This window comes from Schistosoma mansoni, chromosome 3 (assembly GCF_000237925.1).
Source record: "Schistosoma mansoni strain Puerto Rico chromosome 3, complete genome".
NCBI lineage: Eukaryota > Metazoa > Platyhelminthes > Trematoda > Strigeidida > Schistosomatidae > Schistosoma > Schistosoma mansoni.
The window spans coordinates 9063070-9090702 of NC_031497.1; the positions used below are offsets into that span (position 1 = coordinate 9063070).

The 27633-nt window shown below is 31.4% G+C and overlaps 2 protein-coding genes across 2 annotated transcripts in view; both read right to left on the reverse strand.

The window, feature by feature from the left end:
- The window catches only part of Smp_129350 (putative rab), a gene marked incomplete at its 5' end in the record, with an annotated part of 40648 nt that extends 35506 nt beyond the window's left edge, over window positions 1–5142 (reverse strand). The window contains 2 exons of the mRNA XM_018799126.1: window positions 2272–2434; window positions 5078–5142. Of these exons, the coding sequence (XP_018650946.1) occupies window positions 2272–2434; window positions 5078–5142 (228 nt within the window). The remainder of the gene's footprint in view (window positions 1–2271; window positions 2435–5077) is intronic.
- A 3374-nt stretch (window positions 5143–8516) lies between these two features.
- Window positions 8517–26964, reverse strand: Smp_013310 (hypothetical protein; the record flags this gene model as incomplete). Its single annotated transcript, XM_018799127.1, has 2 exons — window positions 8517–8667; window positions 26894–26964. The coding sequence occupies 2 exons, from the start codon at window positions 26962–26964 to the stop codon at window positions 8517–8519; spliced, it is 222 nt and encodes a 73-aa protein (XP_018650947.1).
- Window positions 26965–27633: the final 669 nt, after the last annotated feature.

Here is a 27633-nt window from a genome sequence, read left to right on the forward strand (position 1 = left end):
CTGAATTCAAAATAGAAGATTATAGATAACTGATATGAAATTATGTAAAATAAATTAAAAAAGAGTTTTGCTAATATTGAAAGTAGAACAACTATAAAGTAAGAAAAGGTCTGATAAGTTTAATAATTGTACTAATATACCCCATATATTAAGAAAAACGTTTATAGATATAAATAATTAAGAGTGTACAGTAATGAAAGCTCAGATAGGTTAATAATGGTCAATTATGAATATCAAAACATTACTGAGGGTGTTAATATGTGACGTATACCACTTATGTTGACAGATATAAGTAGCACGTAGCACCAGTTGAAAGTGGAATGTCTCCGAGCAGGAGGTTGGAAAGATTGAAATGAAGAGAAGAGAGAAGGAAACTGAAATCAATTTAGATAACAACAGCAATGAAGGAACAACGAAGCTTGTATGAGACTATTCAAAAGCGTGCAAATGATGTATTTGATGTATGATTTTCCTATTTTACCAAATCACTGTATGATTGTGCATTAAACAATAAATTGGTCTTCCCCACCAAGTTTTCCCTCGCTACAAATACACCACTTGAGACAAAAATCGATGGGAAATCTTTTTTATGAATCAACCATAGGAAAAAAACTCCAGTAATTTAAGATCTTAATTCTATCAAATTCAAGCTGAAACGAATTCAAACGCATTATAACAATAATTAATTATTATTACTATAATAGATAATACTCGTACACGCTGTAAAGTTTCAACTTGCTCCCGTATTTCTGTAATTTCTTGTTCTTTGTTAGAGACCAGTGTTCTATACTCACTTTGTAACTTCTCATGAACCTGAAAAACACCATACAGTAAAACGATGTAAAACGAATTCGGTTAAAATAAAGATATATATATATATATACAGAAATCGGTGCTAGCAAAAAGATAATGATCCAGTCCATGTCTACATCAAATGGTTTCAACCATAAACCTCTACAGAAATCTACCCTTTGAAATTATCAATTTGACAAAAAACAACCATAGAGCAATATAGCTATTGTATCTCAATTCAAAGTAAATAAAGCACACATCTTTTAAATTCACCAATGTACAATTTTTTTACTTTTGCCCAAAATAACTGTTTGAACATAGAACGAATGATGCGGGACTTTACTTTCCACTACGAAGTAATATTTATCTTAGAATAAATATACATAGAAAGTCAATAGAAGAGTGATCCACTTTTGGAAAGATAATGAAATGAGTTGGAGTGTTCTACTTTCACTTAGAAATAGAAGTAATAAACTGCAATAAAAATATCAGACAACTTTCAAGAATTTTGCAACAACTATTACATTGATTAAATTCACTTGGTATTGTTTGGTTGAATCTTCCCATTGATGTTTAGGACTGCAATTGATCATTCTGTTATTAAAATATGTGCATACTGTGCGCATTGCGTCGATATAGCCTTAATTCACAAGCATTATAGGCAGAGATGGATAGTGACTAGCAGTGGAATCCAGAACGCGCGTTTTGTCCTATTTGGGTGAGTGGATAACGCGATGACGTTTGAAGCAAACGGTACTGGTTTCAAGTCCCAGAGTAAATATCAACTCTGAGATGCAGGTACATCCAGCTGACGAGTCCCAAATGGGAGGAAACGCACGTCCTGGATTCCACTGCTAGACACTATCCAACTCTGCTTATTATTACATTGATTATTAAGGTATCGTTGAAAAATGTCATAGATTTCAATGACCATCACATTCATATTTATTCGAATTGTTTTGTTATTATTGTTATATCTATAAACTGATTGTAAGAAATCCTCCATAATGTCCATATATTGTTATTTCACGTATATTACCACCGAAATTCAACATAGTTTACTTTTGTATTTCTATGTTGACTACTTACAAAGTAGTTAACACAATATCTGGTATTTTTGTTGCCACTGATATAAATTTTTGTAAAAAAATTTATTGATCTGCTGAATATTGTGGCTGATATCAGTGATTAGCTCATTCAAATTGAAAGATTACTAAACTATCTTACGATAGCAAGTTTCTAACTTAAATCTAATCACATCTCACTATCCAAGAATAAATTGTTTTCCTAATATAATTGGCTTTTGAATCCTAGTAAGACCAATAATAATGACAATTCAACTAGGATTTTCTTGATAGATTTTTTTGTCATTTATTTTCTAAGTATCTCTGGCAATAAATAATTGCAAATATCAGTTTGAAATTTACTAACATGAAAATTAACGAGAACAACTAACTGACTGTATAATAAGAAGCTTACTTCTGATTTGGCACGTTCCTCTATTGATTTAATCTGTAATTCCAGTTCACCTTCTAATCTAGATAAATCACTTTTACGTTTCTCCTTCTCTCTGTCATGATCAAATAGAAAAACAAATAAAAAATCAAGCGAAATATGTAAACATTTAGCTTTTGGTAGAGAACTAAAATAATAAATCTAATATATGAAAGACTAATATGGTGTTTCCAATTTCTTAGAGAATCAAGATATTGATCTAAAGAAGTATTAACAATATCTCAAAATCAGTAGAAACTAACTAGCACTGGACAATTAGTTCTGCTCTATGATTCACACTAGCACTCAAAATCAATCTAATATACAATCGCACTATATAAATCTGGGAAGGTCACATCTTGAAACGATGGACATTTTACTAAGCTATAGTGTTTGAACTAAGTAAATAGCGAATTCCAGTTAGAATCGATTTTAAAGATGGAGAAACTGATCACAAACCTTAACGCTGTATGATATCAGTAGTACTCAGAAAGTGGGAATAAACAACAACTCATATTTTCCACTGATGTTTAAGTCCGCAGCTTAAGTTTATTTAAACTATTCACTTTGATAAGCACTGTCATTACGTCTTGCCATCAGAGCATATCAGAGTTTGGTCGTCATTGAGTTATATGGCCTGAGGCCATAAAGTTTTATTTTTAATGTGAGACAAATGAAGTAAGTTCATAAAATATTATAGACCCTGATGGCATTCATTGGTGAGAAACATTTGAAATATATTCAGCTATAGTAATTAATAACTATGATTTAGATTTAAGATGAATTACACACTTTTCCATCATAGTAGAAACATAATACTGACAAATACTTTAAAAAATTTTTTTCAGGGCTCCTTTTTGGGGTTAACACTCGCGAAGAACAAATTCATACGCATATATACACACATGGTAGATAAATTAAAGTTACATGCATAAACCGGTTAGTTAAGAGATTGAAGTTTAAGAATCTTGTTTTTTTTATGAAATTAAACCGTTACTGATCTATACTCGAAATTTAACAGAAGTATGAAACATATTACTTATAAACAGTTATTAATTTTTTCCCAATTGACAATGTTAACTAGATGAACAACTGTGAGGTGCCTGAACAATTAATTAAAAAGTTAATATGGATGGTATCACTTTTACTCTTTAAAAAAGTGATTTATTATAAGAAAACAAGAATAAGCAACATTTTCATATTAAAAACAGAACATCAATGTAAACTACTGAAATATTTTTATGATTAGAAAAGGTATATAGAAAACTTGACAGGAATTAAAAAGAAGGGTAATAAATGCAACGTACTAAAAATTAATAATATAATGCGGAAATATTTGACAATTTAGTAGAGTAAATTTATCAAATTTTTTCTATTGAAGATTAGACATGCAAGACACAAATAGACATTTGAATAGGAAAAAAAATAGATTAACCATTTGTCACTGTCATTTATTAAACTAAAAATGAGTAACAAATATAAAGGTTACTTCTGTTATGAACTAATGGCAGTAGAATAATAAACTGTTATTTTAAAATTAGGGAGTAGTTACTAAACCATCACGATTACATAATTTTATGAATTCTAAAACGTAAAGTGTAGTTGTTTAGGTTTTGGACAGTTTTTACGTTTTCATTAAAACCCCTAAAAATGGAGTATAATCTCTAATTTTAAGGCGAATAGCCTTCAACCAATTTTGACCGTGGTTAATTTTGATTAAGCCCTTTTATTAACTTACTTAACAGACAATGTTATTCAAACAACAGTAACCATTCCCATATTTCTTTGTACTGTTACGATCATCACCAGAGCACATGACAGACACTACCTAAAATGTTGATTGTTTAAATGTCATAGGATGATTCATCCTCCTCCCATGTATATATGTACTCAAATCCTAGTGTTAGCTTTTGCTTTACCTTGCCGCGCCCTTAAACAAATTGGCCTATGCACATATATATATATATATATATATATATATATATATATACTCATAACCTTTGCAATGTAATACAATCAAGACTTATTTTAACCATTAAATAATTTGGCAACATATTGAGAAGGGGAATACATAGGTATATAAGCTGTTTATATCTTAAGGAAGGGCTTAGTTTCAACCTAATTTTAATTGTTTCTCTGAAAATGAAAAACTTATGGACAAAGTTATCAGCATAAGACCTCCAACAAACGTTTACCACAAACATACAAATAGGATATTTATACATATAAAGCAGTAATTACTTCATTTGTTTCATTTTCTGAAATATGGAATGCATTTCTTGCTAAATTCGGTTGTTTGATATGTTTAAAAGATATATTTGATATTTTGTTTCAAACAATGAACTGGTTAATAAAACAACTAGTGATGATAAAACTAGTGTTAGGGTAGGTCTATAATTATGGACGAGCCAATCAAAATTAAGACGAAGATACTCGAATTTTGGCGCGAAATTCACTAATCCATGGTATTTCATCACCATAAATGATGTCAATCCATGATAAAAACTCTAACACCTGATCACAATTGATGACATTAATTAATGATCTCATTATGACACTACTAAGTGGCTGAAAATTCCTAAGGTTACTACACGATCACTCGAATGTTGTCCATAAATTATAGTCTCGGCAATGTTACTCTCAGAGTATAGGCTTATTTCTTTGGTAAATGTATAGGGTCAGTGAACCCTAGTCCAATTATTTCTCAAGGTGAACTCAATCATACCTTAGAAATCTGACCAATAAATGATGAACGGTTTTCCGTAACTTTTTAAATCGATGGGCAAATTACGCGAATGCATCATTCAATGAGACGTCTCCAGCACATGTAGTAGAGTAGTCCCAGTTTATATGCATTAGTACTTTCTAATCTGTTCTATCAATAAACGTTTCACTGGTTCTGTACGTTCTCTAAAATTCTTAAACAAACATAATAGCCTTACCACAAGGTAAGAGTAGGTTGGGCTAGTAAATCGTTACATAGTGGTGCTTCAACGTAAGATTACTTATGTCAAGCAGTCACACCATTACAATCAATTATCGAAGATTGTTAACTGAGTAATGTAACTAAGATCCATAACGTCGATTTGGTCTTTACTCCTACATATGCAGCTACATGAAAATACTTCGAATCGCTAGAGAAAATCGCAAGTTGTGATAATGAATGTCTCTGAAAAAGTGAGTTTGAGAGTATTTGTAGATTTGCTTAACATTTAAAAAATGGCTCTACTACTTTCAAGTACTAAGTAGCACATGTCAATAACAAAAATATTTTAATCTATGATGTTCAAAAGGAACAGAAATTGAAGTCTGTTTGACGAAATTGGTGACACTTTTCAAGTTTCCAACAAACTTATTTATACTCAAAGTTGTTACATAGGTATTTATGGTTAAATATTCTCTAAAAGTATATATTTCTATTTTTACTGAGATCACGAACCGATCTAAGTTAGACAACTTCTGAAAGCCTGAGAGCACGAGATTGCCATTTTGTCCTACAGTGGGACTCTTTGGCAGCGTACATACACAACTTTAGAACTAGGGTCAAACCCAGGCCTTCAGTGTCCCGAGCGAAAGTCTAATCTCTAGACCACCAAGTCAGACCCAAAGGCATACAAGTTTAACTTCAACCACTCGAAGGTGCTGAGCGACTATGATCGTCTAACTTAGATCAGTTTGTGATCTCAATAAAATTCAAAAATTTCCACAAACCCATAATGAGATGTTGTTTTGATAGTGTAGTGATAAGATGGAGTTAATCTGAAAAATGTGATTTATTTTTGCTATACATTTTGAAGAATTTGCTTACACATATCATTGTTAACATATTTATTTACGAAGAAATACTGAGAACAAAGTAAATATATAAAGTGATAAGTGGAAATACAGGAGATAAGAAAGAAATATAACATGTGAGTAATAAGAAGTTGAGATAGTTGAAAAGATTTGTAGCTTAGGTGGATGGTTTAGGTGGAGATTTCCGGTGAATAGTTTCTATACAACGCTTTGAAAGCTGTATTATGAACAAATATATGCCCTGTCTCAATGGTGCATTTTGTTAATTTCCTTGTGTGAGGAAGTTCTAAGTTACCTTGAATCTTGAGGAATTAACACAGTATCTAGTGAGATCTATGATTATAACACTAACTTTCAACTGTAACTATTACGTCGGTAAATCAAAAATGATATCTTAGCTAACAGAGGATGTGATAATCTCTACCGGGGTTATCTAATAAACTAGCTTTCATTTAAAACATTAATCCTTAAAGAAACAAAAAGCGTTTGTGAAACAACCTTATAATAGCTGTCATCGCCATCTGATTATGATTATCGGTGTTTTTTGTGTATGTATGATCCACTCCATTTGCACAATGACAATAACTAGAAGTTAATACTCTATAATAAACACACTATGTCACATATTCAAATCTTATGGTGAATTTTATAGGCGTTAACCGTACAATTAAATAAAAAAATCAGAAACTTCACTAGTAAATTGTTAATTATAAGAATGTCTGATGATATGTCATCCAAAAGTTGACATTTTACGCTAGCTAATTCAATATTATTGATGATAAAACAATTCTTGAAAGAAAAAAAGAAATTTTAATGCAATTCTATAGAAATCAACTTTTTAAGAAGCCTCCTCAAAACGTATTTATGAAAAAGTAGGCTTTATTATTCAATCCGTTACTATGATCAATATTATTATCACTATGGTTGAATTTTTGCAAACGGCGACAACAAATATGCTTTGTAATTTGACAAAAATATTAACCATGATTTGTATGTATTCTTGTCAAAATATGAAAATGTCATACTGAAGTTTGCATAATACACAAATGATATAAACAATATACTCAAACGACTCATTGAATATTTTGACAACTGTGAAAGAAAACCAAAACACATGGTATAGATTTTCTAGATTGTTTTAAAATGTAGATAAGTAATTATATGGGTATATGGCGTATAAACAAAGTGATTCAATTTAAAGTTAGGTTTATTCATGAATTGATACTAACTGATGAAATATTGTAATCTAGGGGATACTAGTTCTCGGTGATACTTTAACTGCTATCAGATTACCAAGGCGGTTTGTAGAGATTCTAAAGTTTTATGGTTTAGATTGCAGACTGATAACTGAAAACTGGGATGCATTGGTCTGCTGCTTCTAGTCAATTATAACTCATGTGATCATTGAAATGATTTTATTATATCCTACATGAGTATTTACGAAAAATAACTTTAAACCCATTAAATGACAAAACAATATTCAGTCAACATTTTGTTTTCCCCTATTATGCATGTTTATTTACGAAAACTTATTCCTATTTCCATCAATCGGGAAATATTTAACATTTGAATTTACCAATGGATAGATTGATGTGAATATATGTAAGTCGATATTCACATCTGAACTATTTGATAAGGTTACCAGATTGTTCAAAATAATGTATAAATTCTAATAATATTATAGAATAATTAATATTGCATAAATTATTTTGTCATCCGTTATTTTTCGAGAAATGGAAAAGTAAGTGATCGACATAATAAACAGGCAAGATGAATATCCAGTTGAATACAAACTCACTATACCCTCCCACATTCTAAATAATCTCAAATGACATTATACTATGTTAGGAAGTATTCAGAAAAAAAACTTCATAAGAGAAACAATGAAAGCAAAAACTGATCTGTGTAAGAAGCAGGATAGGTTTGTTATACACCTTATAATGCAATAATCTAAACATTAGTAAAATTGCAAGATATTTTCGGTTGCCAGATTGTTTTGTCTGAGCTTTTGGTTATTAATGATAAAGGATAAAGTTGAGAATAAAATGGTGAAGGTGCATCCACTCTTTGCGTTCTACCAAATTCTAATCTTCTGAATTCTTCATGTCTTTATATTTTTTCTCTTTTCAAATTTATTTCGCTGGATTATACTCTTGCAATAACATCTTCAAACCCTAATCTTTCACATTAATGTTTATACTCTTACTACTTCTACCACTACGGGATTTGGATCGACAACTGCATCTCTGTACTAATGTTGTATGGCAACTCGAACTGATGTATGTACGTACGAAGTTCTACGTTGTGACTGACTGACTGAATCTTCATTCGAGAGTTCACCGATTAAAAAACTGTTTATTACACAAGAGGATTACTAATAATTTTAACTTAATAATTATTCTTTTTTATTTAAGAATTAAATGATTATAAATTACTTACTTCATGTATGTTTCTTCCAAATCGATTTTTTCTTTTTTAGTTTGTAAAAGTTCATTTCGGAAATCATTCAGAACAATTTTAAATGGACTTAATAATTCTGGATAATTCTGTGATATTACACTCTCCAATTCACATACACTATTGTATCTAGAAAAGAAAAACAATCAGAAAATGAAATAGAGTAAAGTATGGTAAGAAATGATTTAGTGGAAACAAAAAGTGACTATCTGATCATTATGTTGATAGAGTTTATGTAATGAACGAAATATACTACTGAATTTACGCTACAAGTAGAAAGACACTACTTATACTGCTAAACAACTCTCAGATGCATTCACTAATCAAACTGTTCAGACTAATTTTCCCCATACAGAATAGTATTGAACTTCACTTTGAATAATGGAAATCGAGATACTGGATTACGATTAGCCTAATATAGTCGAACATACTGATCCCATAAGGTGTAGCCAAACTGCTAATGTTGTTCAGTAGCCAATTAAGATATTGACGGTATATTTGTAGGGGAAGGATAACTGACTGATCAATAATCTGTGTTGTTATTGAATGTACTGTAGTTTTAATTTACCGCCAAGGTAAAACAGAAGAATTACAACAGCTCTGGAAATCATACAAAATTAAAGCCTTCGATAAAACACTCAACAGTCTTTGAAAAGCTCTAGTTAGAAATGAAGATAAGATCCCATTTACATTCACACAAAATAGTGTCAACAGCTCAAGCTGCGTCCATTTTGCTACGTTCTATATTGGAGGATCTGCTCATAAAATCTCGACTCGTGCTAGGGAACACTTAAGTTACATAAAAAGATCTAAAAATCTTATAGAGCTGGACAATTTATGAATTGAATCGGCAATAACAGTACATGTTATTTTCAATAATCAACAAATTGACTTTAAAAACATTGAAACGACTTCAGAAAGGTTTTTCCAACTATAGAGAGAGGTGATTAACTGAAGTGCTTCATACAATGCTAAATCCCTCTACTCTCAACAGAAAAAAAGGTCCGACTGTCCATCCAACTTGGACGTTTTATTCAAACAGTCACATTTGACTCTATTCACTTTCCACACAGTCTACACACAAGCACACTGAAATTTTACCTCTATTTCAACATTTTGGAAATTACACATTTTTCATACCCACCAACATACATAAAAATAAACATAGTGATGTCTCATACAGAATCACCTTGGCCAAAAGTGACATGACATTGATACACTCAGACCTATTGTGATTTTGATTGTCCTAAAATGTATTCTACTTTGTTTCTTTTGCGCCATTTAAACTTATGTGAATTTATTTCGTTTGCTTATTTACTTATTGACTCTGAAGAAGTGGATTACATTCGGTCATGAAGTCTGAAATACAAATTTCTACTAGTGGGTATATTACAAAAATACAATCATTTTATTATTATTGTAGACGACATAACTGAATCATGATATTTTGACTGAATATTCTATACATAAATAACAGTATTAATTTCTTAATATGTATGCACATAGATATTTAGCAATAATATTATCATTCCAAAATTTTATATTGTTGAAATCATGAGTCAATTTAAGCTAGACCACCATGGAAAACCTGGAAGCACTAGACGGCCGTTTCGTCCTATTATGGGACTCCTCAGAAGTGCGCATCCACGATCCCGCCTCGTGAGATTCAAACCCAGGACCTACCAGTCTCGCGCGCGATCGCTTAACCACTGGACTACTGAGCCGGCATCCAACGGTGTTAATGTCTTACTTCAACCAATCCACGAAATTGAGCAACCATTCACCAATGTCTGCAGTGAGTTGATATCTGCCAACAGACCTGGTTGAACTCTACTCGTTACTGCTTCTCACTAGAACTCCAGGAAATACCTCATGGAGCCAGTCGCTAGTCAACTATATAAAATTACTAAAATCTCCACAAAATCCCATTCTGATAATCATTCCAAAATTATTTAACTAGGATTTGAGAATAAATACCATGAGGAAATTATCAATGCAGATACCTAACTCACTCCAATAATTTTATCAATCAACAAAATTGTTGTAAAAATGATTACATAATAAATAACAGTGATTTGGAAATTTATTAGAATAAGTACAATAATGTAATAACTAAAAAGGTAATCTATTCGTATCCACATCTTAGAAAGAAAATCATGTCTCTAATATAAAATAAATTGTAAAATATATTTAACTTTTTGTTATCATGATGCATCATAAAGGAGTCAGTTGAAAAATTCACTTTTCAGATTTTTTAATGAATAACTAATCAAATCATAGTATAACTTATATAATAGTCTGATCTTGGCCAGTCATTATAAACCAGAAAGCACAAAACAGCTGTTTCGTCCTAGTGTGTGACTTCTCAGCTAAGATCAGTTCATGATGTAAACTATGAAATCCAACAGTTTCCATAAACCCCTCTTATGGTATTAGTTAAAATAATAGGACTTGGTTAGATAAACGTAACTGGAGGAAAAAGACAGGCATATTTTACAATAATTCACTTTCTGAGTAGACCCGCCTCAGCCTATACTCTAATAAACAGGAATATTTCTAAAGATAAATGGAAATATTAAACCAATCAAAGTAATTTATGAGTCAGTGATCACAATGTAAGAGACGGCATAGCTACATATAATAGGTAAAAAAGTATGAATGGATAGTAAGAAGACAAGTGTACTAGTAGAAGGTAAGAATGCTACAAATAATAAAGGTTCTAATCAATATTTCAACATATAAAATAGGTCAAAACTTGGACAAATAGATCTAAAAATAATCATTACTAAAAACCACCAAAATTACGTAATAAGAGGTGTGTAAGTAATAAGGTAGTAAAGAATATAAAAGCAGGAAGTTGACAAACAAGAACAGAATGTGAGAAATTATCAGAATGATTTATTCAGTAATATCTGTCAAACGAAGCAAAATAGGCGTCACGATTGTTTTTGAACACATAAGTCAAGGTCGCGAGTACGGATCTTCATTCAGTGTCTCTCAGTTTTCAGTGGTCGTTTAGCTGAGACCGATTCGTGTTATAAACCAAAACATTGTTCATCTCATCAACCCGCTTGCAAGAATAGTATTCACTAAGTTATACTACTCAACAGTTCTATAGATTCAAGTGACACCTAAATTTTTGAATTACACTTCCTGCTAAAAGGTAAATCTGCTGTTCAGATTTCCTCTCCTTAAATAGTCTTTTTTATCATCCCTTTCTATGGTGCTAAGAAAAATACCTAGTAATTAATCAGTGATAGATAACGGAAACGTAGTTCCAACGTTGTTTCCATATAAGTTAACATCGGTTACATTTCGGTCGATTGGTACTTTTCTTTGCAAATGTCTATTTAGTGTTGCACTTTTAATCATACGAAAAAGTTACCCAAACTGATTGTTTTGAGCATTATTTTTGCGTGCTACAATAATTTCAGTTTTGAATTATTTTGATCAATAAAATTCATGCCAGACAAATAAATGAATTTCAGTAGAACACCCTGGCAATCCTTTTATATCATAGAATATTTAAAATGCAATTAGTAGATAACTTTCAGTTGAAGTTTTTTGTATGAAATAACACTCAACAATTAAGCACTTCATCAGCATTGCTTTCATTGGTTTTATCTACAAAAATTATCAGCCATATAGTATCAGTGTAGGCAAGCCCATATTGCATATGAAAGATGGGCGATTTACACATAAATGGCTAGATTGCCATCATGCATACAAACGTCAGTGTGTATGAGCAAAATAAATTTTATGACAAAAGATAACTTTTGTAATAAACCGGAAATCAAAATGTCTACTAGTTAGGTCCAAGTTTCAGTTGCTTCACAAAGTTAGTAAACGCTTATCATGAAAAGCTGACGTAACGTGTAATATATTGTGCATCGCTCATACAGGACTATTATTTTTATATTCGTTCATTTAATATGTATTCCTACTATTTTGGGTATTTTGAAAACAGGTAAGAGAAAAAAACATAGCCCTCATCTCAATAGTAATGAGAATAAAGTGAATATGAACCTTAAAAATTCATGGTCAGAAACTGGAACTCAATGAGTTGGTGTTTTACAAATATTCGACATCTTGATACATCAGCTTCAGTGGCATGGATATCTTTCAAGAATGTCATCTCAGAGACTTCCATATTATGCATTATATGCCTATAGTGAGACTGGGTAGGTAAAGTAAATAAGTGATCAGTTTACTACACTGGAACCGTAATATAAAAAACTCCGCTTGTAGCTCTTCCAGGGCTACTGCCGCTCCTAAACTCGAGTAAAGGTGGAAGGTTGGGTCGGCAACCCCATCCCGTACAAAAAAATCTTGATAAAAAAACGCCAACCATGATAAACGATTTGAACTGTGCACTACAAGTTGAAGGAAGAATTATGACGACTCATGATGAAAGCCAAGATTCTTCGGAAGTCACCAGAGCAACCAATTTTTATAGGTACGTGGAACGTCCGGACAATGTGGAAGACCGAGAGGACCAGCAAACGGCAACGGAAATTGCGAGATACAAGTTGGCAGTACTCGGAATCCGCGAAACCCATTGGACCCAAGCAGGATGGCAAAGGTTAGATACGGGAGAGATGCTGTTCTTCTCCGGCCCTGAGGGGGGAAATGCTCCACATACTCACGGGGATGCCCTGATGCTGTTCAAAGAAGCACAAAATGCACTTGTAGAATTTTCTTTATTTTTGTGACTCATACTTATATTGGTGCTCAATTGTACAAGTATTGGTAAAAACTAAACAAATAAACTTATAACTCATTATTACAATCGATATTAGTTTGAGCTCTTTAATTAAACTAAGAATATTAACTAGAAAATCTCAAAATATTCACTAGATATACACTGATAATTCCACTGTAGATAATAGTTACATTAATCTTTATTCCTTCATTGAACATCTTGTGTGAAATTTGAATTGTCAAATTGTATACAGGTTTGAGTTTGTACAACTTAATTAATGTGGATTATTTATTAAATGTAATATTGAAATCTGAACAATATTTAAATCTTATTATTTAAATACACTCATTAATTAGAAACTTCAAAGTAATTGAAGAAAACTTATTAACATAAGTTAACCTCTAAAAGTTACCACATAATTCAATATTATCGTACTGTAACACTATGTATTTTTTAATGACATAACATTGTATGAAACCAAAATGAACTATGTGTTAGTTGCTTGTTAATAATACTCATCTAGAAAAAAAACTGTCAAGGTTATAGAAAAGTAATTCCATAAACTACTACTCTGAATATATATATATATAACTAAAGGTATTTACTTAATTAAATATGAAAAAATTGACTAGGCTTATATGATAACGGCTTGTTTATCAATCCTTTTATCTAATCAGTTCATTGTATATAGAGAATATTATAATTTTGAAATGATTCATTAGCAGCGCACTGATTATATAAATGTATTTTCAAGAATTCACATCAGTGTTTCATTTGCAACAAATTTTTGTTACAGATTTTTACCACATACAGTACTTAAACCATGTTTAAGAAACTATTCAAGTGTGTTGATCAGTTCTCACAGTGACTAATTAATCTTATTGGTTGAATGTTTTTAATTAGATCCAAATGATTGGTTCTCATTCGCAGTAATTCTTCAAGTTGACAATGTGAACACTTTTCCACCTAAAAAATGTTCCTTGAAAAAAATCCTTTTATTATATCTTAAATTAATGATTAAATGAATAAGAATCGTTTAATCAGTTATTTAACGAAATCTTAGATCTAGCACAGTTGGATAGTGTCCGGTAGTAGAATTTAAAATGCGCGCTTCCGTCTATTTGAGACTCGTCAGCTAAGTGTACCTCCATCCTAGTGGTGCTCACACTGAAACTCGAATACAGTACATTTTGCTTCGAACACACAATGCTTTAACCACTGAGTTCAAAGATAATCACTAGCTTACTCAACGGGCATGAAAATCAATAAACATCTATACCCTTTAATATAAAACTTTATAAAGAATTCATTACATGAAATAACAGTGAGATCTAATTAGGTAGTTGGCTTTTATAGTTTGACTTGTAGAACACCAGGTAAATGATAAGATAATTGGAATATCAATCCGATCATCCTTTTAATCAGAAAGTGATACTCTATAAATATTTCAGTCTGCCATTTCACATACTACACTTAGTGGTTATGAAGGATCTTGGAAAAGGCTAGAAAAAGGATAATGTTAAAATTCAGCGGCTATACTTCAATGAATCTATTCAGATATTTTTTAAACTTATATCTATCAATTTGTTTCTGCATTATTTACCATCCATAAATTATAGTCATTTAAAAGTATAGATCTGCCAAAAATGTCTTAATTAATTACTGAAATTTATTATGCTTAAAATTCAACTAAATACCATTGAAATATTCATACTTGTAATGCCTCATTGCTTTTAAATACAAAAATATCATTGGGATACTTAATTTAGAAACCTTTTATCACAAACTGACATCAACTGATGAACCAGCGGACATCGCTTAAGCTAAAAGGAAACAGTTTGTTATTGCTATCTGGTTATAATGACTTAACTGTTTTGTTATCCATCTAAGTATAATGACCGAATTATTATTTAGATATTACTATTGGTTTGCAAGTTGTATTCGCCACAAATTGATCTCAGTTGAGGTACTACTGAAAACCAGGAAGCACTGGACAGTTTAATCGCCTCAATGTGCACATTCTCAGTAGTACACACTCACAATCCCATAAGCGATCGAACCCAAGACCTCTACTCTTCATACCCACTACCTAACCATTAAAACCGTTGGTGTACAAATTCAATCAATTTGTAGCATAACAAGTTGATTATCTAGCTCCATTAATGACAACTGTTTCAGTCGTGAAATGTCTGAACTTCATCAGCCACAAATTCCCAGCTGAAACTCAGGAACAACTTGAAGTAAGTCACTAATGAGGGTTCATATATAGAGATTTGTTTAATTTGTACTCTGTATTAACCAAAGATTGCTTCTAACTGAAGTACTGTTGATTCCTGGATTTATTTATTTTTTTTTCATTTTTACATGGTAATGGAGTTAAAATAGTGCAGTTCCGTTGATTACAGATGTATCCTCACAGATTCATACCTACCATTTTACATTTTAAATTAAAATTCACTTAAATAGACATTTCATATTTAGTTTACTTAAAGATTTCTGTCTACAGAGTATTCGGAAAAAAGATAATGGACATTTAAAAAAAAAAGAGGGATTGTCATAAAATACAAATTTTCAGACAGAATTATGAAAATAAAACACCTCAGTAATATAATACTTTAACTTAATAATTTTATGGTTGAAATCATGAGTCATTTGAAGCTAGACCGCCATGGAAAACCTGGAAACACTGGACGGCCGTTTCGTCCTATTATGGGACTCCTCAGAAGTGCGCATCCACGAACCCGCTCTCGCGAGATTCGAACCCAGAACCTACCAGTCTCGAGCCAAAGCCCTTAACCGATAGACCACTGAGCTGGCATCCAACGGTGTTAATGTCTAACTTCAACTGATCCACGAAGTTGAGCAACCATTCACTAATTATCTTCAGTGAGTTCCTATCTCACAACAGACGTGGTTTTGAACTCCACTGGTCACTGCTTCTCACTAAAGCTCCTAGATATACTTCTCGAAGTCACTAGTGAGCATATGATTATATTAATTATCAGAAGGGGTTTTGTGGAGATTTAGTATTTTTCGTAGTTGAAAGTGTGAGTCAATTGAAGCTAGACCACTGCTGAGGAGTCCCATAATAGGACGAAACGGCCGTCCGGTGTTTCCAGGTTTTCCATAGTGGTCTAGCTTCAATTGACTCACGCTTTCAACTATAATAGATAATAGTTTATAGCAAAATCTATCTCCTTGAAGAAATATTGACAATTTATTGATTATTTAATTAAAAATACATAATTAACAATGTTAGATAAATCTGAAAAACAGAAATTATTAGTTTAAAAAAAATTGTATTGTTTGTTACTAGGACTTCATAAATAAGTAACTATGTTAATTTAATATAGAAATACATAATACACACAAACACATACATTATTGTTCATATATTTGTTTACTACATTAAATAATTCCTCTATCTTCTATAGATACTCAAATGTATATGTTTATGTATCATTACCATTCAGAAATATTACACATATTAATATACCTGCCTACAAAAAAGGTATGAATATAAAATCATTTACATGATGACACATAGGTTAATCTATTTTTTGATTAGAAACTTTAAGAAAAAAACAGTTATGAATTAATTTGTTTCAGGCAAATGTTTAATTCAAAACAACATGGATTATTAATTGGCATCATATTTAATGTTTGCATTTGAATAACAGTTTGTTAGTAGAATCTAATTAAACAATTGTTGTATATCAAATGTTGTAGGAATGTGAATTCTCACCAACCTCTATTTGATAATTGATTGCTTTATCAATAATTTCGCAATTGATATACACCAGACGAACATAATGCGATCTTCAACAAAGTTATCGAAATTGGACAATCAGCAAAATAATATCAATGATGAATGAAGTCAAATAGACTTGTTATGCCTCAGTTTTGTGATAGATCAAAGTTACTTAAGTCAAATATCCCTCTACAGCCGACTGTTGCAACATAATTCTCGGATAAAATTGATGATATTTAAATAGCCAATGACAAACTGATGGTATCCTTTAATGTTACAGTCTTATTCACCCTAATCGAACCAAATTTAGCAAAGGTTTTTACATCCCTGCTCTTCTCCAATGATAGGAATGACTCTGACGACACCAACCTTCAAAGTAGGCGTTTAGTTGATCCCATCTAACAAAATACTTTCAATTTAATAGCAAAATATAGAAACAAAAAAACTCGGATTGAATCACTAATATCCAGATTATTCTCAGAGTACTTATGCAGATGCTGGAAACTGCATTCTTACCAGTAATCAACCCGAAAATTCAGATCGGCTTTGTAGACAACACATTCAGTATCATTAAAAAGAACCCACTCGTAAGTATTAGTATTCTGACCAATATCATCTTCAATAACATAAAATTCATATAAGAAACACAAATAGACGACAAACCACAATTTTTGGACAAATTGATCACTAAAACTTGATAAAATACTCAATTACAACAGCAACAATCCAATCGATTGCATGATAGTTTTTATACAAGCACTATACAAAAACGTGGAAGCGCATTGTAGAACCACCATGACACGGTGGAATGAAAAAAACATTCAATGGATGCATATTAAAGAAAGGTGAATACGTGCAAAACCTTATTAAGAAATGTTAATTAAACCGACCATCAATTACAAACTTAACAGCAAAAATCACCAAACAGATAATTTTATCCTGCATGGAGAGTATCTCAGAGATCACAAACGAATTGTTAAGGCCTCTAGGAATAGCTGTAGCTCACAAGCAGACAAATCGTTGCAACCAGTATTAAACAAGCCAAAGGATATGATGACAAGCGAATACGAGCCAAACATCATCTACGAAACAAATAGTAGCAACTGTAGGAAACAACATACAAGACAGACTGTCCACCTATTACATCTACGTTTACAAGAGTAAGAGTAAGTTGTTAAACATTACGAAATAGCTTCGCTTATATCGTCATGAGGATAACTACGGACATAAGTTCAACCAAGAAGATGCTGAAAAACTAGATAGTGGAAATACAGAGAAAGTGAATTTTTAGAAGCCTGCCATCCCGTTTAAAAATCACCCAATAAACATACTGAAAGCGACTAAATCTACTAGCCAATAAGAGAAATTAAAAACTGAGGAATCAGATTTCAAACTAGAAGAGAAAACAACTAAAACGAACACTCAGACAACCAACCGAATTCCAGGTTAACAGAACAAGCGGTTAATCCATTGTAGAGAAATTTTAACAGCTCACTTTTATTAAAGTAAATGATCATATTGTCCAGAAGGGCAATAGGAGCTTCACAACGAAACCATCCGGCCTACATAACACAATACCTTCAAAATCCACATCCTCAGCAACAAATATTTTCCATCATCTCATAAAATGAAACAGTATCCCACTTTTCGTTTGACAGATAATAAAGACCATCTTTGGAGTAACCAGAGTTTTCTTCTATAGATACACAGTTACAAAAATAATGCTTAGCAGATTGATCACACACTAAATGTCAAACAATAGTTTTTAAATAACGGCATTTTCAACAGATTGGTTGTACTGATCAACAAAGTATATGTATTTGTGGGTCAAACGTAACTAAACTAGGTATTATACTAAGTTTCAGATGGTTGTGATAAGTAATATTCTGTCTACATTTGACCATCAAAACAATATTTCTGGCATCAGGTGTCGAATGGATTGCGTCATACTAACTTTATGTAAAAATTTACTGATAAACTGTCGACCGTTAGTATTATTAACTATTTACTTAATTTATAATACAGGTGCCCTACAAAAATGTATCATTAGATTGATTCAAATGAAAAGAATACCCGAATGAAATTCAGTCCTATTGCCTTACTTTCAGTGAACCTGGTGTACGGCATTGAAACTTTACTACTGAGATATGGGAAATCTTTACATTATCTAGTAACACTTAAAGAAAACTTTCCTGGCATTCATATTTGCTGAAATTAAAATTTCTTTTGACGGAATCATACAATAATATATAAAACATCTCTGAAGTAATATGAGATTCGATTCAGTCTATGCTCATAAACTTTAGCGATCCCCCAAACAATCGAAGTAAATAATTATTCAGAGCCAATTAATGAACATTTTGGAAATGACTATTTCATCATTGTTATGTGAAACCGTGACAGTCTGTAGTCAATGAGTAATGGTTATGTTTTGTTAAAACTGACTGAAGTCGAAAAATATGGGCTATTTTGGATTCGGATTCAGTGGATGAATAAAAAACAGTTCCTGATGAAACTTGAAAGTGTAGAATTCAAGTCTTTGTCGAATCACGGGTGCCAGACTGTCGAAACAGTTTTATACTGCTTTCTGCATCGCAATGATCCCTCTGATGCTATCAATTAGGGAAAAACTATATTTGATATAGGTACAAATAATAAGTAATTTTACGGACTTTTATCAGTCAAAGAAACAAAGGGAATCAAAGAATACTGTAAAGCCTTTCTGCTTGAGATTATAACTATTCAGTTATGTACATCAACAGTATCCTCAAAATTTGGCTGAAAACATTTAAATCTCACCATAGGTGGATTGGTTTTAAAGATTAAACCATACTGAACGCCTAATATTTAACATATGAGTACAAAAAGTAAATTGTATGAAGAAGTTGCGTATAACTAGCAAACAGTTAAATCTTAATTAGTTAGCTATGTAACAGTGCAATCAACAAAGGATTAAATATTTCGTTCATAGATCCACTGTTATCTATAAATCTTGATGTTACGTAAGAAAGATCATTTCTAAGTAAAAAACCCTCAAAGTATAAAGACAATGTTTAAGATGAAATAACATAGATTAAGAAACTATTTAAGATTAGGAAAAATCGAACAGCTGGTTCTTTCTAAACTGCTACCAGTTTGTCAGCTTTCGACTACTTTTCGATTAGCTATCGTTCCTTATCTGATATCTGTCCGCGATAACAAAAACCACTTAAATTACTAATGCATGACAGCTTAGTTGAATGACAGGGATTTCACTATAAAAATAAATAAACATTCCCAATAATTCAGTCTACTGCCAAAGTTATTTAACATGATTTAATGAACAGATTACAGAAGTATAGAAAATTAGACGTTCATTACTGTTTCACACATAATAACCTATTTTTAGACGGATTAGTATAGAAAGCTGTAAAGAAAACAAATAATTTAATGGATTCACGACTTCACGGTTAACATTGAATATTTATTAATTCATTCAAGCTATCTTATTTCATCTTTATTATATACATAAACCTTAGAATTAACCACTTGAATGTACATACATAATATATGACAGATACTTGACTAATGATGCTTTTACTAATAAATGTCATCAGTGTAGACAACTACTCAAAACTAGGAAGCACTGAACAACTGTTTCATCCTAGTGCTTATCCATAACTCCAACAGAAATTAAATACAAGATCTTCAAGTCTCATAGAGATAACTTAATCTTTAGACCACTAAGCCGACATCTAATAGTCTAAATTGTCTAGCTTCAATCAATCCGCTATATTGTCCAACCACTTTCTACTGTTTTTGGTGAGTGAAAACCTCAAAAAGTAGAATTTAATGCTTTTGATTTAATACACAAACTACTAATATAAACCAACAGTTCTAGGTTTTAAAAAATTTCTCTACATTAAGAAAAAATAAATACATTATTTTCATACTGTCTTCAAATAAGTAAAAATCCATATTATTGTGATTGTAAAACTATCTCTCTCTTGTGATCAGAGCTAATTCAAGAGATTCTATGTGATACGATCGATATACACAAAAATAAATGAATAAACATATACAACACATTCTAATGTAGAAATAGTCTCTCCATACTATTTATTCATAATGACTAACTATGTTATAATAACATGGTATAGAAAATTACGACAAATCTATGTATGATTAAAGTAGACAATGGAAAATAATTTAGTCACTAATCTGTTCTTTTGTTAAATAATTCATACATTCTTTTAATAAACTTAACTGTGTTTTTTTTTGTATCTTTGTACTTTAAATATTTATTTCTATATAATGAATGTATACAAAGTCACCAAAACATTACAGTCCAGCTGTTTTAAACAACAAAAAAAGGATGAAAACACCACTATTTTTACAAAAATGAGGATGCCCTTATAGGACCTGGTAATATTTAACAGACAGACTATATTGGAAACATTCACTTGGTATTGTTTGTTTTAAATCTTCCTATTGATGTTTAGGACTGCAATTGATCAGTCTCTTATTGGAATATGTGCATACTGTGTGTATTGCCTCTATATAGCCTTAATTCATAAGCATTATAAGCAAAGATGGATAGTGGTTAGCAGTCTCAAATAGGACGAAACGAACGTCCTTGATTCCACTGCTAGTCACTATTCATCTTTGCTTATAATTATATTTGAAACAGTTAGTCCTTTTGATAAATTTCGATAATGCAATGAGAAGACGTCTTCTTATTGTATTATCAAGACTATATTTAGTTGAAATGAAGATTATTGATGCATGAGTGAATCAAGAATACATCCAATGGTTAATATCTATGTAAGTTACAATATGCCCAACTTTATATCATTTCAGTGGACAAGTAAATTCAAACAAAAATATAAATATCACTGAATGATAGAGAGGTAGAAATGATCGAAAAAACAATCTTACACTATAATATAAGTGGAATTACATTTCTTTTTCTAAAAAAATGAGTTTGCATAAAACTTAAAACTATACATAGTTGATATTTTATTTAATAGGTTTGTAAAATAAACACTAAATATCGGAATCCCACACAAATTAATGTAATACAACATTGAAAAATGGAATCAAATGAAAGATTGAAGTAGATATACAGCATGAAGTTATTGATTCTTATGATCAGACGATAAAGTAAAAACACTTTCTTGGAACAGATGAATTAATAACCAGAAATAGGATGTGGAATGCACATTTCATTAGATGCACATTATCATACACTAAGCATGTTTGCTAATGAAAATAGTACAAATGTAATAATCTTTGTATGTTGAATAGCTTCATTTGAATGTGTTTAGAATAACTTCTACCCTTAAAAGAACATAATATTAAATAAATGAGTATTTATAATTGAAATTTGTAACTTTACTACACCTTTTTTTAGTTATTATAAATGATTAGATCATATGTCATCTTTGTGCTACATAAATTACTTCACCATATATACTGTCATATGTTCAAGAAAATTAGCGGTGTTTGTAATGATTTAGTAAATTACAGAGACAATCTACAAAAACATACTGAAAATCTAAAAATTTGAGATGTACCATAATTAAAGCAATTTCCATCATGATCAATACCTATTTCTTTCTGTTTTTTTATAAAATAAAAATTGATGATTTTTGAAACTTAAAATTTTTAAAATAGATACTGTCGCATAGTTTCAGTTTGTAAAAGTATGAATAATAGTATCGTAGTGAACAAAAACACAACTGGGGACAATCGAATGTATTTTAGCACAACATTACAGAATATCTCATTAAAATATGAGAACCATATAGTGAACAGTTAATTTGCAAAATAACAATCAATTGTCTCAATTTGACTGTTTCTTCTGCAAATATCCGTCCATAGTCTCCGGTTATAATTGTTCATGAATTTTCGTACCAATTGCGTGCCGTTCCCGTTCTCTCCTTATCGATCTTCTACTGAAATACATTCAATGCCCGACCATCACCATATACTACTTATGTGGATATCAGTAACCCACACCACACTATTGCTAATAATGTCAACAGCTTACATAGGAAATTTTATCAGTAAAGTGAAAGTTCGACGGATGCGGTAGTGGTTTTATGGTTGAAATCTGAGTATTTTAACCATAAAATCATAGATTCATACTTCATTCCGTCTACTTCAATTTGGTCACATGGGTGGCATCATGAAACCTTATATAAAAGTTGTGCCTAAAAGCATTGTATGTAAGCATAGAGATCGTAAATCAGAAACATCGGTTTGGTCAATAATTTATCTTAATCTTTCAGTAAGATCGTATTCAAAATTCTCAGACAAATTATTGTCGTCCGAAATTAGTGAAGTGTGATTGTTCATGTTACAATTCCGACCAAGAAAAGTCTAATACCTTCGCTGTGTGATATATCTCAATACTTCAATGCCATATATATATATATATATATATATATATATATCATCCTGGATCACTGAATGCTTTTGATTATCCAATCTGGAAATGTACATATATGAATCATTGGCAAATATTATACTTAATCCACTCAGTGGTTTCAATGAAACTTACTACTCTAGGGAAGATTTCAATCATAAAATAACATCATTTAAATAGCTATTTTAAACCAGAAAAAGTAGGCTAATATTTATCAAGATTCTATTTCAACGAAATATATTGTCAATAACACAGTTAGGATCCAACAGTTTTCCATCCACCGTGTCCCCCAAAAAATATTATGTATGAGAAATTTACAATACATATGTTTCTACACTATTGAGGTTGTTTAAATAGTCATATTAACGAAGTTTGACATGGTACTAAGTTTTGGAATCGATGTTTAGATAAATCAATATATCAACCTTACTCTCCTTCCAGAACACGTTGTTTTGAATTCATTTTCAGATACTGCCAAAGTATCATCCTGAGTGATGGCTATCGGATGCGTTGTCGTAAGTGTAGGAGTCGTAGCCTCTGCCAGGGAAGTCCTACTCACTGCCTTCTCCTGGCATTACTGTTGTTTACGAAATTGAGAGGACGAAAAGCGAATGTCCGGCGCTTTAACCGGGTTGGTGGACAAGGCGAGTCCACCTAGGGGAGTTGGAAAACCCTGATTCCAAACCAATGGTGCACATGGGCTCCAGTATCCTGAGGAAACAAATGGCGTACGAATCAATCGTTGATCACCGGCTACCATGGGACTGCATCTCCTCACGATGCTCCACTGCCTTGTGGATCAGATCTTTCGGTCAAAGGCTCCGGGTGTGGGCCCCTAAGAAAACCACCTGCTTCAGTTCGGGCACCTGGGCAGTATCACAGCCCTCAAGCAAATCGAATGAGATTTGTATGGCGCATATGTATCTGGTGCTTCCTTGTACCAATATTTATGTGTTTAAATAAATAAATAAAAATAAAACAATAGAAGAACAAACTTGGAGTCATCTGTGCACTTAACAAAACATGTTCAAGATTATCTTCAACGCTAATGCTTCATAATAAGTGGTAATAAAAAATAACTACACTTCTGGGTTTTTCTATCACTAAAGTTGGATTATCTTTGAATTAATTAGCATTTGTCCAATATCAACGATTCATTTATTCATCTAAACCGAAATATGGGGAATGAATAATTTTAATTCTGTTATATCTAGAGCCTTGATTCTTAATATGCCGCGAACTACTAGACTACTTGAACGATAGAACCCGCAACGTCGCAAAAAGAGAAGACAAAGACTAGTAAGTAGGAAGTTTATTCCCCAAATCAGTGTCAAAATATAGTACAGAAATCTCGTGTATTTATAGTTTTTTGGCTGAATGTAAATCATCATTTCGGTCAACCAATAGGCACATAGGGGTCATGCTAATCCATCCAATGGGGAAGCTACATGTCGACATTCTAGAACATTCCCCTAGCAGTGATTGGATGGAATGTCTGTGGCTCTTCCTGGGCTTCTTAAGGCTTCCTTGAGTCTACCGACGAGCCGTCCTTACAAATTCATTAAAAGTAACTTATGTTGAAATGATGAACTAATTACATCTATTCAAATACATATTAAACTCCTGATGAGATTTCATCAAAATTCAACTGAATGATTGATTGATTGACTATTTGAGTGTCCCTTTGTATACATAATTATGGAGATGAAGACCAATGATTAGTCATCACATAAGTAATCAATTCAGTAATATTGATAACAATAAACCACATCTACTTCATTTTGACAACAATTTAAGATATTATTCAAGATCGATTGAAGTTAGACATGTAAACTATTGAATGCCGATTTAGCCATCTAAAAGTTAGGAGTTTACTGCGGATTTACCGGGTTTAATTCCCAACTGGGTTGGGAATGTGCACTGATAAAGTCAGACACTGGGATGAAACAGTTGTTCAACGGTTTCTAGTTTTCAGTGGTTGTCTAATTAAGATCAATCAGTGATGTAAAGTGTAAAAGAAAAAATAATTACAACTGCAAATCTTTCTAATAAAGGTGACTGGATTACAATGTTATTTATAATTTAATATATATAGATTTACAATTCGGTACTATGAGCTTGACAATTAAGAAAATAGCTTTCAAATGCGAATCCCTTGATAAATAGTGAAGATAATAATGATGTATTATTTAAATCATTTTAACTTTGAGATGTGGTATATACGGGTTGTAACCATATACATCATATTGTCAATTCTATTTTGAAATCTGTACACTAGAATTTTACTTAAGGGTTCATCATACTCAATAATACTATCTGATAAAAAGATTTATACGTATAGATCACTATATTATCAATAAACTAAGGCATATATTTACAAGTGTTTTAATAATAATAACTCAATATATACTTAACGCTCATTGAAATATTTCACACCAAGAATCTAATCTGATTTTAAATGTGTTGTATCTTAGATTATGAAAGAACTGTAAGGAAAGACAGATAGTGGCTAGCAGTGGAATCTTGGACACACGCTTTGTCCTATTTAGGACTCTTCGGCTGGATGCATCTTCAAGACTCGAATCTAATACCCTATACCTCAAACGCTAATGCGTTATCCACTGAACAACTGACTCCAGATAGCCACCAGCTGACGCAACAGGAGATGAGACACATGTCCTGGATTCCACTACTAGCCGTTATTCATCTTGACTTAAAATACTTGTGACTTAAAGGCAATATCAAGCCAAGTCGCTCAGGATGCACACATGCCAAGAAAGACTGGTCAAAATTTAGTCCTCAACATCAACAAAAGGGAGATTCAAGAAATTACACATCAAATAAGAAAATAATTTGTTACAATATAATAAATCGTTAACACAGCGATCTTTACATTTAATTAACTAATACTCTAACTTTTCATCTCTTCTTATTACCTTTCTTCAAAAGAGCTGTATTGTAATTCTCTACAAAATGTTTAGAAGCAGTCACAAAGAAGTCAATGAACCAATATATTATATATCTTCTTGTACAATAGTAGGAAACCAATATTTAAGATGTTGAACTTAAAGTTAACGTCTAAATCATCGCTTTAGCGTAAAAAAGAATGTTTGCACAGAAAAACATTATTTGACAGTATTCTTTGGAAAGTAATTATATTCTTATACATGCGACTTATCCGATTTTGCAGATAGAGTAAGGAGTTATGGCTCAAAGAAATCAACGTCAATGTCTTTAGTGCTTTATTTCAATAATACATAAATGAGTTAATCATCATGCAGAAATGTGTTAATCTATCGAACTTAAGGTTCCCAAGTATTTACACTTTATTTTGATATACTATTGTAACATCAAGTTCAAACATAAAAAAGCATACTTCAGACAGTAAAATCAAGCACTCAATATAAAGTGTCTATCAGTGAATAATCTAGAAATACTTATACTTTACAAAGTCAATACGTATATTCATATTAAATTATATTAGATTACATACCTTGGAGTTTTGACTATAGGTGTAGTTGTAAAAACTTCTGATCCATCTGGATTAATTTCTTTTTTAGGCATCCATTGATCATTTCCTTCATTTCGTATAATTATTTCCGATGGAATGATTGAATATCGTTTTTTACGTCTTTCTAAGATAATTGGATCTTGAAGAAGAAAAGGAAAAAGGAAAAGAAATTAAAAATCAATAAAATTCAATTCCTAAAAAAAATGTTCCTACTTGATTTTATATTCGATCTGGTCAATATTCTTGACAATTGTTCGGTTTGATTTTTACCAAAAACACCATTACCTTGTTCTAAAATTAATTCCTCATTTTTACATTCATTCCCATTTTGATTATTATTATTATTATCAATTCTATCAAAATGATTAAAATTACAATTTGATTGATTTGATTCTTCCCATATTTTTAATTCTTGTAATATATCTGATATTTTAATTAATCCATCTTTATCTCTATCAAGTTCATTAAATAATGTTAATGATAATTCCTTGGATATATTAATTGTTGAATTTGAGCATAATTTTATCCATTCTGTTTTGTTTAAATCACCGGAATTTTCAAAATCATAACGTTGTAAAAGTTTTTTTAAATTTTCAATGGACATATTATTGATTTATTTATATTATAATTTTTTAACCATAATATATTATGTACCAAAAAGCATACTTTACTCTATAGAAATAATAATAATCCAAAAACCTCAAAAAGGGATTATAAGAAGT